Raw genomic sequence first — 17172 nt, forward strand, 5'->3', positions numbered from 1 at the left:
TGCTAAAGAGACATAAAAACTAAAGGACAGAACTTCAAATCAACAATTAGGACTTCACAAAGTCTGGGGGAACAGAGCTCTGAATAGAAGCAGTTGTAAATATGTGTTGTTTAATACTGAATATTGTAATCCTAATCTCATTTCTGTAAAACAAGGTTGGATTATCAGAAACAACTGTTGATATCATCCCATAAGGACTTTGCACCATATAATGATAGCCACTCTTAGATATGTCATGTAAAAAAAAAAATTTCCTCAATGAATGACTTATCACTTTTACTGCTCTGTTTGCCTCTCATACATCTTTAAAATCTATTAAATAGGAACTCATTTCAAATAAAATTATATTTGTTTTATGTTTCTCACTGTGTGCATTTATTTTAAATGATTGTTTATTGTATATACATATATATATATATATATATATATATATATATATATATATATATATATATATATTTTGTGCTGCAAGCAATTAATAGACATTTGAAATTAAACAAACAAACAGTGCTGAGTGTGTAAAAAAGTCTGTTCCTCTGAGACAGGAGTCTGCAGCCCTGAACGCTTGAAGAGCCATTTGTGCTGCTTCCCCACAAAGCCACAAAGTCTCCCTTCACCCTTTTAGATATAATTTGTGTATTATTGTGACTATTGTGCTCAATATAAATGAACTGCTGTTTTTTGGCATAAATAAAACATAAACATGACCATTTGTGGTGCATCTCAGCTAGAAGTTCATAAATCTAACTAACAGAAATTAAATAGAGCTAATTAAGTGACCCTTACTGTATTTTATGAACCACAACTTGCTCTCAAAATCCTTGAATTTGTTCAAAAATTAAAAAATTTACCCCAAAAGTCGGCATGCCATGATTCTGGTCGCTTACTGGCCTTCGATTAATTTTCTCTGTGGAACATGATCCTCAAAAATCAGTTAAAATGCTTTAGTTTGACTTGTGAAACGTACAGTCCAACAACTATTTTTGAATAAGTTGAATAAAGTTTAAGTTAGTTTACTTCACTTTTTTTAACTTTACCTTCCGGCCTCCTTTTTACTTTACAGTTACTTTTTAAAATTGTTATTTTTTCTTTGGCCAGGGAGCCCCGTGGAGTGGTAAAAACTTAAAATAATAAAAGTGGAAGGTTATTTTTTCCCTTTAGCTGAAACTCCCACCTGATGTTCAGCATCCGTTTCACAGGAGGTTTTTCTTTTTTAAACATTTTGAGCAACAAAGTCTTTCCTTTGAAAGCGAACTCTCTAAGCAAAACCGGAGGTGTTTCATATTTTCGTGCCCTCAAATAAAGGTTGCAAACTGCAACAACAGCATTACCAACCATAAAAGAGTCAATCATTCCTGGAGTGAGATCATAGCGCAGCTCCCAACGCTGAGGGCCGCATGTGACAACGTGCATGACTGTTCAACAAATTGATGCGGTTATCTGATCTAAATTGCGGCTTTAACTGTCGTGACCTTAGTCACTGTCAATTCAAAGGAATAAGGAACAGCTTTATCTGCACAGAAGATTAATGCTGAGGGCATATTCTCTCAGGAGACACTGGACTCTGCACTCCGCTGTACCAACTCCTTGAACTCCTGAGATAAGATAGCCCAAGTTTATGAATTAAAAGCAACTTTTTGAAAGAGCAATCCATAAAACTCACTTGTAATGTTGCTTTTGCTTTTGCCAGATAATGTCTTCCTAGAGCAAATGTATATAGAAGAAGATGAAACTATTTTTTAGGAATACTTTATTTTGATCAGAGTGTGACTTCGGCCTTTGAATTTCAGGCTGAAGGAGCAGAAATGTCCACGCCAAGGATCAAAGCTCTTCTTTAACGTCTTAGGACCTGAAGTCCACATGCGTGGACATCACATTTTGGGTTTTATTACAGTAGTTCATTCTATTTTACTGAGGCCATGTGACTACAAAATAAAGAAGGCATATCAAACAAAAGCTCGGGTCTCAAAGACCCACTCTAACGAAAATGGTGTTTTTAACATGATCTTGTGTCATTTTTCTGATGATGGAAGACTAATGAAAAAAAAAGCTCAGAATTGTATTCTTTTCTTTATTCTAATTGCGGTAAATCAAGAACAGACAAAAGAAAGCTACAAACTAAACAAAATATTGGATAGCTCCAATGTTGTTCACCAATTTGTTACATCCCTAGCTTAGGGTTGTGAGGGGCTGTAAGCTAGGGATGATGGGAAATGAGCGCAGGCTTACACCGCGCCAACAGTCCCATCCACAAGCAAGAGGTGAATTTCTAATGAACTCCTGCCGCTCTGCAGAAACTATGTCCCAAAAAACAATACTTGTTATTTGATTGATGCTAAAAACGGCGAAATCAGAATTAAACGACCCCTGGGAACGCTTTTAAAATTGATCAAAAGATGATTAAAGTGGGACTTCAAGAGGATTAAAAAAGGACATGACTGTACGTTTATTTTTGGTCATTGGTGTCACGTGTTGATGTATCAAATCAGAGGAGTGGCAGATTGATCATTAAGGAAAAAATTACGTCCAGCTTCAGTGTTTTATAATCTATCTCTACTATGGGTGGATGCGCGGGTCCTCTCACCACCTTTAACTCAGTCTTCCTTCATTCTCAAATGGTGTCGTCCTCCTGTGTTGCTTCGTGCTCTTATTTCTGTTATTTAATCTGCATTGAAATAAATGTAAAACGCTTAAACTTCCTGAGCTGATTTCTCTGAAATGTGTAATGCTGCACACAAACGTTCTGAAACAGACAAAAGAGATGTTCTTGAAGCAGGCCCTACCCTCCATGAGTGGAATCAGGATGTTGGACAGAGGGGCAGGGCGCTGGGCCTGTTAAATATTGACTGCAGGTGTAATCATTAACCTTCCACCAACTCCTGGTCTCTTAAACTGGCGGCTCTGCCTTGGTGCCATTGCCTCGCTGTCACCCCTGACGTTTGCGTCGAAAAATGCTCTTTTTTTCCCGCTCGCCGTCACCGCTCGTCTCTGCCTCCTCTGGTCCGCTTTTCGTGTGTTGAACCTTGTCTCAAACCTGCGTGACCTTCACGTGTCACAGCACGCCGCCGCTCTCCGAACCTTTGGCCTGGTGTGTGAACTCCAGGGATCCACGCTGCACCTGGAGGTGAGTAAAAGAAAAACATCAAAATTAACATCTTATAATTAAAAAAAAAAATGTATTTATTTTCTATACCTTTGCATGAATTTGTGAATGCTCCTGACTCAAACTGTGGTTTGTACGATACTGTAAGAACCCAGCAAGAGCACATTTGAGCGGATGAAACAACCTCTATCCATCATTTTTTCACTTTTTCTTCTTTGCGGGCTAAAGTTCACAGTTAAAAAAACAAACAAAAACATACTGGAGGGCTTTTGACATTTTTTCTATCAGACCTGAATCCTAAAGGTACTGACAGTGAAGTTAAGCTTTTAGTAAACGTGAAAACAAGAATGAACAAAAAGCTGAGGCCTTGCAGGTACATAGGTCGGACACACCCTTATGCTCGCCCTCATGTTGACAGCTGCCATAAAATCTGTGTTATCTCTGCAGGCCTTGGCCCTTTGGCCGCGCTGGATGAGGAGCAATGATGCCGTTTATGCTTCAAGCTGTAAAAACTGGGAGGGGGAAATTGCCGGGGCAAAGTCGATCACCGAGAGGAGTCTCCTTGTGTGTTAAAAACGCCCAGAGTTAACCTCTGCTGTCTTTGGTCTCCCTTCCTGCAACAAGAAGTCCTCACAAGTCGGCCATGGCCTTGCTGGTGTTTGCTGGATGTAACAGCAACTCCATGTGGAAGCTGTGTCTGTTCCAGTGGAGGTGCTGTTACCTGCAGAGACCACCGAACCCCGCTGGATGCCCGGGATTGATTGGAAAGCGTGGCGACGTTGCAGAAAAGCGTTTGGGCACAAGGTGATGACCTATGAATTGACAGCCAGTTACTTCTAACACCTGCCTGTCAGTTCTGTAGGCCACTGCTGCGTTTGTCCCCCTGAGCACGCTCAGATGCATACAAGAGCATTACGGAGTTCCCGCAAGAATGCATTAAAACAGACTTTATGTAGGAATTTTTCTGTACATAAAGACTGAAAACGTTGGTTTGTGACTCTCTTATTTACACATTTATATCCTAAATTTCTGTCTCACAGGATTTAAAAAAAAATGTGTTGGATGTGTCTTGGGTGAAAATTGATGATGATTTATGATCACAGCAGACTCTGAAGTATATTTCAATAAATACAAAGTGAGCATCCACAGCTGTTTATTCCTCACTTGACCAGCTTTAAATCGCTTTGATGGGATTTCCTGACAATGAAGCCGCATTAAAAAACCCTCTGAGGGTAAACACATGGGAGTCCATCGCATTTTTTACAAAATGCAAGAAAAAACATCAATGTATGAAACAGCAAAACAAAAGACCTTCACAGAAGCAAATCTGTTTATGCAAAATTTACATTATTCATGCGAACCATCATAATCCATCAAGTTATGACTCAGCTATTAATAATTGACTCTTACCAAAGATGCTTCTGCATTGGAGGGATCAGACGAACTCAGGATGAATCATAAACTGAACAATGACTTTCATCAGTTAGATTTCCCGCTCATGATGTTCAGTCTTGAAATATTTAAGAATGCGCAAATAATTCACGACAGAGTCTTGAAAATGTTTATTTATTAGCCAAAACTGACTACGTTTGCACAAAGAGGTGATGGTTACCATCAAACTGCTGTTTGCTTGGTGAAGGGTTTATTAAAATATTATTCAATCAAGAGGATTTCCTATGCAGTTAACATAAACAGACAGCAAAAGGGATGAAGCTTATTCTGAAAGCATAGTTGATGAGTCCACCAGCTAAATGTGGCACAAAAAGCAACTTATATGTTTTGTACAACAAAGTGAAAGTATATTTAGCTCAAAACTTGAGTTCTTAGTTGTTCTGAGTTGTTAAGTGTTGTAAAATACTAAACGTCAGCAAATATTTTTGACTGTGAAGCACGATAGAGTCTTTGTTATTTGTAAAGGATATTTCTATCTGGGACCCTGGATGAGAGGCTTTTTCCCATTAAGAGATCTGTCTGTGAAAGAATGTTTGGAAAACTTAGTATCAAACTGTAATAAACACAAAGATGTCACTAACAAATAAATGGATTTAACTGCAGGTTTGGGTTTTCTTTTCTGTAAGTACCAGGTCTGCAAAACCAGCCTCAACCTATCAGTCCTATGAACACGTCAACTTTTATACGATGTTGGATTAACGATTGTTGTTCTGTCCCTTTACAGTATATAGGTCAGGGGTCTGCAACCTGAGAATCCGGGGCCTCGTGGGGCTCTTTGACCCCCTCCTTTTAATAATTTGGAAAGTAGCATATTTTTAGGACTACACATGGCATCAAGGGAAACAAAAGAGTCTGATAAGTCAAACTTTATTCAACTCATTCACAAACAGTTGAAGTTTAGTACATATGACTCCACCAGGCTCCTGACTACAGCATCCATAATGCCCCAACAATCCATCACGCGATGGAGCTTTGCAGTTTACTAAAGTTGGACTTTTTAACAGATTTTTGAGCTAGGTGTTTCACAGGAAATGAAATTGAGGAATTCCCACATGAAAGTCATGTCACACAGCCTCTGTGTACATTTTGCGCATTTTCCACGTAAGAAATTTCAGTCTTTCATGATATATGCCTGATCTACGTAATTCATGAGTGTTTCCTGCGTTCGTCATTCGTCTCTCAGAAGCTGATGATACATGGCCCCATTCATTCTTTCCTTTACACGGATCAGTCGTCCTGGTCCCTTTGCTGAAAAACAGCTCCATATCATGATGTTTCCACCCCCATGCTTTACAGTAGCTATGGTGTTCTCTGGATGCAACTCAGCATTATTTATCCTCCAAACACAACGAGTAGAGTTCTAACCAAAAGGTTCTATTGTGGTTTCATCTGACCATAGGACATTATCCCAATCCTCTTCTGGATCATCCAAATGCTCTCTAGCAAACTTTAGACGGGCCTGCACATGTACTGGCTTTAGCAGGGGGACACGTCTGGGGCTGCAGGATTTAAGTCCCTGGTGGTGTAGTGTGTTACTGATGGTAGCCTTTGTTACTGTGGTCCCAACTCTCTGCAGGTCAGTCACTAGGTCCCCCATTTGGGTCTGGATTTGTGCTCACCGTTCTTGTGATCATTTTGACTCCATAGGGTGAGATCTTGTGGGGAGCCCCAGATGGAGGGAGATTATCGTGGTTTTGTTTGATTTCCATTTCCGAATAATTAATGTCTTCACACCAAGCTGCTTACCTATTGCAGATTTATTCTTCCCAGCCTGGTGCAGGTAAACTATTTAGTTTCTGGTGTCCTTAGACAGCTCCTTGGTCTTAGCCATTGTGGAGTTTGGAGTGTTAAAGGTTGTGGACTGGTGTCCAGTTTCTGGATTTTCTTTTTCTTTTTCTTTTTCTCATTTTGTCTGTCATTGTTGTAAGATGAAAATTAAAGGCCTCTATCACCTTTTTAAAAGGGAGAACTTGCAGAATTGGTGGCTGACTAAATACTTTTTTGCCCCATTGTAAATTAGGGGAGAGGTTGAACTGGCCAGGAGCCTGCTGAAAACATTTTTACTGCATTTGCTGCATTTTCACACATAAATTAATACATATGAGTACTGAAAATTACCAATTTTCATAGGTTTTATCAATTTAAAATGCTTTAATGACATGGGACTTCAAATCAGAGGAAATATCTGAAGCCATATAAGGAGTTGAATCGGTATGATGATTGTATGATTATACTGAATATTCATAATTGTATTTTAAACTTATATCTGAAATCTGTTATGTCCTTTGCATTGTACTGTGGTTTTGTTACATTTTGTGCTGCATTCATAAGTATATGAATGCAGCACATACAAAACAGCACATAATAGTACAAATACACACACGCACACACACACACACACACACACAATTGTCGTTGTTAATTGTAACGACTGTCAGTTTTGCTACTACTTTACGTTGTGAAGTGTAATTTCATGTAAGTAAATTTGTTAATACTTAATAAAGCTTTTTTTTTTTTTTTTAAAGTCAACAGGAGGAGAAACTCCAATGCGTTATTTTGCTAGAGGAGAAATCACGTGGTTCCTCATGGGAGGAGAGCACTGCCATCTTGGTGAGGTGGAGTCACTCTTGCAGTGCATGCATGTGAACACATTTTTTGCAAAATACCAGTTCATTGTGCAGATTTCAACAGCCAAAATTGGATAAATTAGTCCACGAAGGAGGAAAGGATAACATTTTACAGGTAAGTACTATATTTTTTTATTTTAATGCTTCAGGGGCTTCATTAATAGTACACATGTTGACATGCATGATGGTGCAGGGCTATTATCAACATGCTGCATGATCTATGTATAATTTGCTGACGACATAAATGTAAACTTTATTTTGTTAAACCTATATACAGTATATATATATATATACGAACAATAACGATGTAATCAATATTGCCTCGAAGATCAGTCACCATTGCCAAATATAAAATATTGACATAGAAAATAAAGAATAGAGGGGGAAAAAGAAACAATGAACATAACACACAAATAAATAAAAACATAAGTAAAATAAAATAAAGGAACAGAAAAAATCTAAGTAGTCTAATACTAGTTAAGTTAGGGGTACTCGTGAAGTTTGTATTTCTGAACAAAACTAAGCAATTTCAAGCCATTCTTCTTTTTCATATAATGAAGTGATTGAAAGCAAAAACAGAGCTCTTTATTAAATGTTATAAAAGTGATTTGGTCTTCAAAACTTGACCTCACCAAGATGGCGGTGCTCTCCTCCCATGAGGAACCACGTGATGTCTCCTCTAGTGATATAACTCATTTGAAGGACCCTGAAGGACCCCGAGAACATCCGGCAACCCGAGAACATCCGGTACCTACACCAGCACCATACTATCTGTGGTACACAAAATTGATCACTCAAATGAATAAGTAGGGTAAATCTATTGTTTTTTGTTCTTTTAGGGTAAATCTAGTTTTGACTTTTGGACTTATTGTTGACCTATTATTTATTGACTTATTATTGATTTATTATTATCTATTATAATTACTATTATTGACTGTCTGTTGGGCTTTTCTAAATAATTTAAATTACATGTTTAAATTATTTTCAATAATTTATTTTATTTGTAAGAAGTCCTGCAACTATGCATGTTTCATTAAAGTTTAAGATATATATATATATATATATATATATATATATATATATATATATATATATATATATATATATATATATATATATATATATATATATATATATAAAAGCTACTTATATGCCACTTGTCATGTGGGCGCCGACGACCTCACCAAGATGGCGTCGCGCTCCGCCACCGGTGGCCAGGCTTCTCAAGCGGGCGTGTCTCCTCTAGCGATATAACTCATTGAGAAACTCTGCCACCTATTGGTGACGCGGAGGAGTGACTTCCCGTGGCGCAGAGAACGCGGTAAAACGTTCTTCCGGTTTGCAGCAACAGGAGGAGGAGGGCCGCATGGCATCCGACAGCAGCATGGCTGACGTGAACGGACGGGAGTCCGTTTCTCTAAACGGGGAGCCGGTCGTGAAACGAGCGCGGGAGCACGTGCAGCTGAGCACCTCGCTGCGGATCCCGAAGGAGCCGCAGAACAAAGTGACCGTGGTGCTCGGAGCTCAGTGGGGCGACGAAGGCAAAGGAAAAGTTGTGGACTTGCTCGCTATGGATGCCGATATCGTCTGCAGGTGCCAGGTACTCACATTTAGGGGCCAATTACGAAAAATCTGTTATTTTTAAAAACTGTGACGAACGGAACCAGTGAAGGTGCAATCCATTGCGTATTCATGAGGAGTTTCTGACGTCATAATAAGCTCATTGCACCCGGATGTGAAGGTGCTACAAGGTCCTGGTTCCACTTCAACGCGACCTTTGTTTTTCTGTCTCGGTGAGTGACGGGTCATGACTGAACGCGGGAAATGACCTCCACAAACACGCGGGGCTCTTCTGTTAGGGTTATATAAAACATCGACCGCCTCTCTTTTCCCATCTGCCCTTGCGTCTCCTCACGGTCACCTCATTGACGTGTTAATAAAAAGATATTTTTCCCCCTGAACTCTCCCGCCTTTTCTCCATCCTCAGATGAAGGTTGCGTTAGTGGGGGGATGTGAAACTGAAAACTGACCTCCCAGTCAGTCAGCTCCATTGTTGTGTGAAAGCTGCAGTGCAGGAAGCTGAGTGTTGTGTTCCTGTTCCTTGCAGGGAGGCAACAATGCAGGTCACACCGTGGTGGTGGACTCGGTGGAGTACGACTTCCACCTGCTGCCCAGTGGGGTCCTCAACAAGAAGGCCACTTCCTTCATTGGTAGGAGACAAAGCCCACCTTATTTGAGAAAACCTACCGGGATAAAAGGGGGTCTTAAACAATCCTGGATTTAGCCAGCCCCACTATGGGATGCAGGTAGAATACATAGATGCGTCCATCTATCAAATAGACATACAGTGGGGCAAAAAAGTATTCAGTCAGCCACCAGTGTGCAATTTCTCTCACTTCAAAAGATGAGAGGCCTGTAATTTTCACTACACCACCAGGGACTCAAACCCTGCAGTGACATGTCCCCCTGCTAAAACCAGTACATGTGCAGGCCCGTCTAAAGTTGCTAGAGAGCATTTGGATGATCCAGAAGAGGATTGGGAGAATGTACTATGGTCAGATGAAACCAAAATAGAACTTTTTGGTAAAAACTCTACTCATCGTGTTTGGAGGACAAAGAATGCTGAGTTGCATCCAAAGAACACCATACCTACTGTAAAGCATGGAGGTGGAAACATCATGCTTTGGGGCTGTTTTTCAGCAAAAAGGCCAGGACGGCAGATCCATATAAAAGAAAGAATGAATTGGGCCATGTATCGTGAGATTCTGAGTGAAAACCTCCTCCCATCAGCAGGGGTATTGAAGATGAAACGTGGCTGGATCTCAGAATGACAACAATCCCAAACACACTGCCCGGGTAACGAAGGAGTGGCTTTATAAGAAGCATTTCAAGGTCCTGGAATGGCCTAGCCAGTCTCCAGATCTCAACCCCATAGAAAATCTTTGAGGTAGTTGAAAGTCTGTGTTGCCAAGCAACAGCCCCAAAACATCACTGCTCTAGAGGAGATCTGCATGGAAGAATGGGCCAAAATACCAGCAACAGTTAGTGAAAACCTTGTGAAGACTTGGAGAAAACATTTGACTGCTGTCATCACCAACAAAGGGTTTATAACAAAGTATTGAGCTGAACTTTTGTTATGGACCAAATACTTCTTTTCTACCATAGTTTGATTTTCTGGATTATTGTTTCTCATTTTGTCTCTCATAGTTGAGGTTTATCTATAATTAAAATTACAGTCCTCTCTCATCTTAAGTAGGAGAACTTGCAGAATTGCACTTTTTTTGGTCTGCTCCTAATTCATGATTTGCACAAAGAAATACTCAGGCTATTTTAAGCTGGATTTTCTTTATAAATGTCTTGAGAAAAAGACCACAAGAACATGTTAAAAACACTAAAAAGCAGCATTTGCATCAGACAGACAGTTGTATTTCTAAACACGGCGGCTCTAAGTAAACCCGTCTGTGGTGACTCCTCATAGAAACGTGGTTGCATTTATGGATTGTTGGAAAAAAGTGTTAACGTCTTACACAAACATGCTCTTTGGCCGATTTGGCCTGCTTCGATTCTACAGTGGAGATCAACAGCGTCGCTTCAAAGCCTCTAAGAAAAACCTCATTAAATGTTGGTGGATTATTATTCCTGATCAGAACTAAACCTTTTCTTTGGGCTCTTGGTGTGATGAATGTTTACGTCGCCAACTTCTCACCCGAACAAAAGTTTGTTTTCTGCAGGATGGATAGAGGTTGACCTGGTGGCTCCGGCACAAACCCCTTATTATTCAGCACACGTTAAACACTGTCATTCCATTTATAGAGAGAAATCAATTTAAAGCAAAACGTGTGTGTTTGATAATGGATTAGAATTCTGAGGGCACAGAAATTTTATAACCAGGGAAGAAATCTGAACAAATGAAACACAAGCGGGAAAAGCCACAAAAATTCCTTTACCTTTAAACCTGAATCCATTTGGATCAATTTCTTAACTCCTGAACTCTTTAGGTAAAGATACATTTTATAAATGTAGCTTTTTAAAATAAAAGCTGGCAACATGATTTGATCAAACAAAAGCTGCAAGAGAAAAAAACAATATTTATAGAAACATAAATTAGTTGAGTTTTTATGCTGGATAAATTATTAAAGAAAAATATCTTTAAATAAAGAATTTTAAAGCCAAAAAATTAGATGTTTTTTAAAGCTTTTTTTTAATTCAAATTTTTTTTTGGATAAAATGTGAAAAGTTCCTAAAAATTATGATTTAACTGTGTTTATTTTTTTCTTAAACGTTCTTTTTGTCTGCAGTTTTCTGTAATTTTGCATGCAAATGTAATTATATTAATTGGTGGACTTTTTTCTTCAATGTAATAAGAGTAAACGAACGCTGGAGTCCCTCTGTAGCTCCTGAGAAAATCAGCTTTACAGGATCGGATCAAGAGAAGTGGCTTCAAACCACAACGCGCTAAACCAGTTCCTGCTTTTATTTTGAAAGATTCTTTACATAACACAGTCATGGATGGCGTTTGCATTTTGTTTGGAGAGTGAAAGCCTCATTTCTCGTATCAGGGAACGGAGTGGTGATCCACCTTCCAGGCCTGTTCGAAGAGGCAGAGAAGAACCTCCAGAAAGGCAAAGGTCAGGGGTCGCTTGTGGCTTCAGTCCCACAGATATCTGACTTCCTGTTTTGTATGCCGGTGACTAAGATGCTGACGATCCCAGCAGGAAAACATTCCCTGAGTTTTTGGTTTTGCTGCAGGATTACAGGGATGGGAGGAGAGGCTGAAGATCTCTGAGCGCGCCCACATCGGTGAGTCCAGCTCCTTTTCCTCTTGCTTTTGAAGACGGCGTGGTCTTCTGTTGACGGTCCCCTCTGTCCGCCCCCAGTGTTCAACTTCCATCAAGCTGTTGATGGAATTCAAGAGCAGCAGCGGCAGCAGCAGGAAGGGAAAAAGTACATCCTCCCCCTGAACCGTCTACATAGCATTAAAAAGAGAAAAGTTTCTTTGTTTTCATTGACTTTGTGGTTTGGCTTGAAGGTCATTCCTGCTTTTGAATCTGTCTTTCAGTTTGGGAACAACTAAGAAAGGCATCGGACCCGCGTACTCCTCCAAAGCAGCCCGGAACGGTCTGCGGGTCTGCGACCTCGTCTCCGACTTCAGCGTTTTTGAGGACAAGTGCGTGTCTTTCTCCTTTTCATCATACAGAAGTTAGCGTTTGCTCCCAGATCCTCCTGACATGTCCTCACAGGGGTGAGGCGTGAAAAAAGAATACATGTTGTAGACTTGATGCATTTTTTGTTTTTGCAAATCTCCACTGCTGGCAATTATTTAAAGGAACTTCTGTCTGTTTTAGTTCCTGTTTGATGTTAAAATACAGTCTGCAGCCTCCAACGCTTAAAGACCCGTTTGGGTCCATTTCTCACAAAGTCTCACTTTAGAAACACGAGACACTAGGATTTGTAGGATGTTACTGTCACTATCATGATAAACATCAACTATTGTTCTTGGCATAATGCAGCCGTCTTTGTGGGACATTAGCAGTGATGTTTAATCCTTTTTTTAACATTAAATTGTCAGATTTGCTTGTCTAGAACCCAGTTTTGCTTTTATTTTGCCAAGTTTTTTCAGTTTTGACTTTTTATGTTTTGTTTAATGGAAGTGATTTTTTATTTTAAGCAATAGTGGTGTTTCTTTTAAACTTTTTTTCCCCTTTTCAAACACTTTCATCACCTTTAGTTTTATTGAGCTTTTATTTTAGCTCACCTGAAAGTTTAGCCCTAAACTGTTTAAAGTTTGTCTTAAAGAAGGAATTACAGGAAGTTTTTTTTTTTTTAAAACACCTTGACTTGGTTTGTTTGTTAATTTTAAATGATTTTCTCGTGTTTTTATTTTGAGAGAACTTCAGATCTGATTTCCACCTTGGGTGTTAGTATTTCTTACACCAGCAGGTGGCGACACATGCCTGCAGTGAAGTGTTTGAAGACTGTCATCGTTCTTTATTTAAAACCAATTCCTGTAGACTTTTGTAATGAAAGGCTTAGACATGATGGAACCAAAGTTCTGGCTCTGTTCTGCAGGTACCGGAAGCTGGCAGAACATTACAAGAGGATGTATCCCAAACTGAACATCAACATTGAAGAAGAGCTGGAGCAGCTGAAGGTGAGGAAGCAGCCGTGTCCGTCTCACTGGACTCAGGGGTGCTGCAGCTCTGATGGGGTTGTTTTCTTTTTCTCTTTTGTTCTGAAAGTCAAACACAACCTGGACCTGCATAAAAGCTGTGGGTTTTTCTTGAAAAGGCTCAGGAAACTTTTCTTCTCCTGCAGGGATTTGCAGAGAGACTGCGTCCTCTGGTCACCGATGGCGTGTACTTCATGCACAAAGCTCTGACCGGACCCAGTAAGAAGATCCTGGTGGAGGGGGCCAACGCTGCTCTCCTGGATATCGACTTTGGTGAGGACACGGATGTTTTGCTGGTCGGGATAAAGTCTGTTTATTAAAACGCTTCTCCCCCTCAGGGACGTATCCGTTTGTGACGTCCTCAAACTGCACTGTGGGCGGGGTCTGCACCGGCCTCGGCGTGCCTCCCTCCTATGTTGGTCGAGTCTACGGCGTGGTCAAAGCGTACACGACCCGGGTGGGCGTGGGGGCCTTCCCCACAGAGCAGGATAATGTGAGTGAAAATGTGCAGCTTATGTCTTCACTGCAGGCTGGGAGTCCTCGACCCGGGTCCTGTTCACACCGGGTCCAGAGGTTCTGGAGAATCTGGGTCAAGCAGAGGCGTCACAGGCTGTTTCTGCACTTCGTCTTTGCTTTGGTTTTGCTGACATCCTCTTCACCCACTCTCACCACTGTGGCGTCTCTTTTCATGACAGCATCTCTGACTGCTCAGGACCATTTCAGGAATTTTTAAACAATTTTAGCTCGTGGGATTTTAATGATTAGTTTTTATCTCAAGTTTCATAGAAACAATGATGGTGGTGCGTTGAATTACACAGACAGTCAGTTTAGTGTACTAATTATTGTGTCCACACGCTGTTATAAGTAATAATTTGTGGCACTGAAATATTCCGTCTATACTAGTCTTAAAACTTGATAATTCAGCTAAAGACCTGAAACTTTAAAGACTTTAGATCTCACTTGGACTTAAAGGAAATGACATGTGCCCCTCTAACAAAAATGAAACAGAAAATAAAAGTGGCGCCACATCAAGTTTGAAATGACAATATTACATCCTGAACCCAAGTCTAACAAGTGCAACGAAACGTGAAGAGAACAAAAATATATTTCTGTTTACATAGTTTTTATTTACCAAAAAAAAAAGTCAGATTTTTCTTGTACTTTCTCTGAAATGTGCATCTGAAAGGATTCCTGTTTACAGACATGCAATGTAAACCTTGTAATACTTCACTATCGCTTTACTAACGTTCAGTTAGTATTACTACTAACATTACGGGAATGTAAAGTTAGTAGCAGTTTAGTTACACTTTACTAATTTAAACTTAATGACAGTATTACACTTTACTAAAGTCAAGTCAGTAACTCTTTACCAAACTTTCCATCTCAGGGCAAAGCTGTTTTTCTCTGGAGCTCCTTGTATTTACTTCAACTGTGTAAATGGTCAACAAGCTGCGGTAGTTCAGAGTATTGAAAGGTTAAACCATCAAGCATGACAGTGGAGAGGTGATGATATGGGCCCGCTTTGCCGCTGTAAAACATGGACTCCACGCTGTCATGAATCATATTTGTGTTTGACCACGTGAGATGGCGTGACGTCAAAGTTGGCTATTTAAAGGAGTAAACCTCGTTCATGGTTTTAGGTGAACTTGACACACCCCCCCCCCGTTTGCTCTGCAGGACATTGGGGAGCTGCTCCAGTCCCGGGGGAGAGAGTTTGGCGTGACAACGGGTCGGAGGAGGCGGTGCGGCTGGTTGGACCTGGTTTTGGTCCGATACGCCCACATGGTCAACGGGTTCTCTGCGTAAGGAATCGCCGCAACAGCTTTCGACCCTTCTGATCACTTTGACTTCAGGGTACGCTTTCCTTTTGCAGCATCGCTCTGACAAAGCTGGACATTTTGGACACTTTACCTGAGATCAAAGTGGGCGTGGCCTATAAGGTTGACGGGGAGCCTCTGCCAAGTTTTCCAGGTGGGCTGAAATCCTTAATTGGCCTAGAAAGGAAGTCAGTCGTAGGATAAAAACTCAGTGTGTTGCTCTCTGCAGCAAACATGGACGTGTTGACGCGGGTGGTGGTGGACTACGAGACGCTGCCCGGCTGGTGCTGCAGCACGGAGACAGCCAGGAGCTTCGAGGACCTTCCTCCACAGGCACAAAATTACATTCGGTTCATCGAGGACTTCCTGCAAGTGCCAGGTCAGTAATAAGTTCCTCCACATTAGAGGAGAAACTGGAGCCAAGCAGCTTGTGGCTCCGCCAGAGCTGTCAGTCACGCCGCGCTCTTTCTCATTTCAGTCAAGTGGGTCGGAGTCGGCAAGTCCAGAGAAAGCATGATCAAACTGTTTTAAGCGGCGGCGACTCCTGACCAATCACCCGAAGTAGAAAACGCCTCCATGGGGCCGAGGAGCTTCACCGGCACCACCTGTGGACCCATAGCTGCTGGTTCTGTGTCCCGTTTGCAGATGTTCTGCAGACATTGCTGAAACTTCTTCACGCCAATTCCATATTTAAGAGGGTGTTGATTTTAAACCTCGTAGAAAGGGGCCAATAATTCCCATAATCCTCCACTGTAAAGCACAGTTTTAGTCTGGCATCATTCTGTTTTCTACTCTCGAGCCGCTGATGAACAGACCTGAACCCTTTTTTTGAGAGGACTTCATGCTGACCCACAACATTTCCAGCTTTTGTAACTTTGTGAAGAAAAACACTTTTATTGTTTGATTAAAAAAATGAACGCATCTCTCTTGTTGGTTAGATTGTAAAAAAAAAAAAGTGGAAGTGAATGAAAAACTCGTTTTAAAAAACCCAGAAAGCAGCAGGGAGAGCTGATGGTTTGTGTAAAGACAAGATGATGTAAAGAGTCCATCTTTTCTCCAACCTTTAACGCCAGTAACACACTTCCTCATCTTGCTTCTATGAATAAAACGATACCTTCTGAAGTGTTTCCTCGTTTTGGTTTTTATTTTCACAGCATTGTTTTGAGTCTGAAATGTCTTTTCAGACATTTCAGAGGGGCGACAGTGGCTCAGGTGGTTGAGCGGGTCGTCCAATGACCGAAGGGTTGGCGGTTCGATCCCTGCTCCCACCAGCCAAAAAATGTCGTTGTGTCCTTGGGCAAGACTCTTCACCCTCCTTGCCTCCAGTGTGGCTCCACTGGTGTGTGATTGTGTATGGATGATCCCAGTGATGGTCAGAGGGGCCATAGGCGCAAAATGGCAGCCACGCCTCTGTCAATCTGCCCCAGGGCAGCTGTGGCTAAACCAGTAGCTTACCGTCACCAAGTATGAATGAGGAGTGAATGAATAATGGACACAATGTAAGCGCTTTGAGTGTCTTGAAAAGTGCAGATAAATCCAATCCTTTATTTTATTTATTTTTCTCCACATTTTGGTAAAAGAGATTCCTGCTGCTAAAAACAAAGGAGCTGGAGTTGAGAGTTGACTTCCTGCACAGCACAAAAAAAAAAACCCACATTCACTCCAGTGTGACACATCCAGCAGGAAGACAAGTTTTCTTATTCTGTGAGGCCATATCTGGTTTGGGTGTGTCATTCATCTCCACTGTTCATGTTTCAGCGTTACCAGAACTGATATCAATGCAATGTGCAGGAACTGCTTCCAAAAGCATTCTGGGAAGTTAATGTCCAATTATATTTGGTGTAAGAACAACACTGCCCATTGACCACAGTGAAGCATGGTGGTGGCAGTATCATGATTTGAGTCATTAGCTGAAATTGAGGCCTTTTTGATCAATCCATTCATCTTCAGAACCCACTGAATTCCTTTCAGGGATTCCAGTTACTGTTTAGTGAAGGTGGGGGC

At 40.9% G+C, this 17172-nt stretch overlaps 1 protein-coding gene, 1 long non-coding RNA gene and 2 other non-coding genes across 4 annotated transcripts; all 4 read left to right on the plus strand.

Moving 5' to 3' along the window:
- The first annotated feature begins 2983 nt into the window (after nt 1–2983).
- Nucleotides 2984–5157, plus strand: LOC144983576 (uncharacterized). Its single transcript, XR_013647310.1, has 2 exons — nt 2984–3124; nt 3551–5157. It is a non-coding gene; the product is annotated as an uncharacterized LOC144983576 (long non-coding RNA).
- mir194 (microRNA mir-194) lies at nt 3741–3850 on the plus strand. Its single transcript, NR_107163.1, has one exon. It is a non-coding gene; the product is annotated as a microRNA mir-194 (primary transcript).
- mir192 (microRNA mir-192) lies at nt 3891–3988 on the plus strand. Its single transcript, NR_107164.1, has one exon. It is a non-coding gene; the product is annotated as a microRNA mir-192 (primary transcript).
- Nucleotides 5158–8367: 3210 nt separating the features above from the next.
- Nucleotides 8368–16290, plus strand: adssl (adenylosuccinate synthase, like). The gene is made up of 13 exons (XM_023962324.2): nt 8368–8782; nt 9290–9392; nt 11742–11810; nt 11932–11982; nt 12060–12126; nt 12242–12349; nt 13252–13333; nt 13498–13624; nt 13690–13844; nt 15029–15153; nt 15225–15322; nt 15398–15547; nt 15647–16290. The coding sequence occupies exons 1-13, from the start codon at nt 8549–8551 to the stop codon at nt 15697–15699; spliced, it is 1422 nt and encodes a 473-aa protein (XP_023818092.1). The 5' UTR covers nt 8368–8548; the 3' UTR covers nt 15700–16290.
- The last annotated feature ends 882 nt before the right edge of the window (nt 16291–17172 follow it).

Source organism: Oryzias latipes, chromosome 14 (assembly GCF_053564925.1).
Source record: "Oryzias latipes strain Hd-rR chromosome 14, Olatipes_Hd-rR_3.1".
Classification (NCBI taxonomy): Eukaryota; Metazoa; Chordata; class Actinopteri; order Beloniformes; family Adrianichthyidae; genus Oryzias; species Oryzias latipes.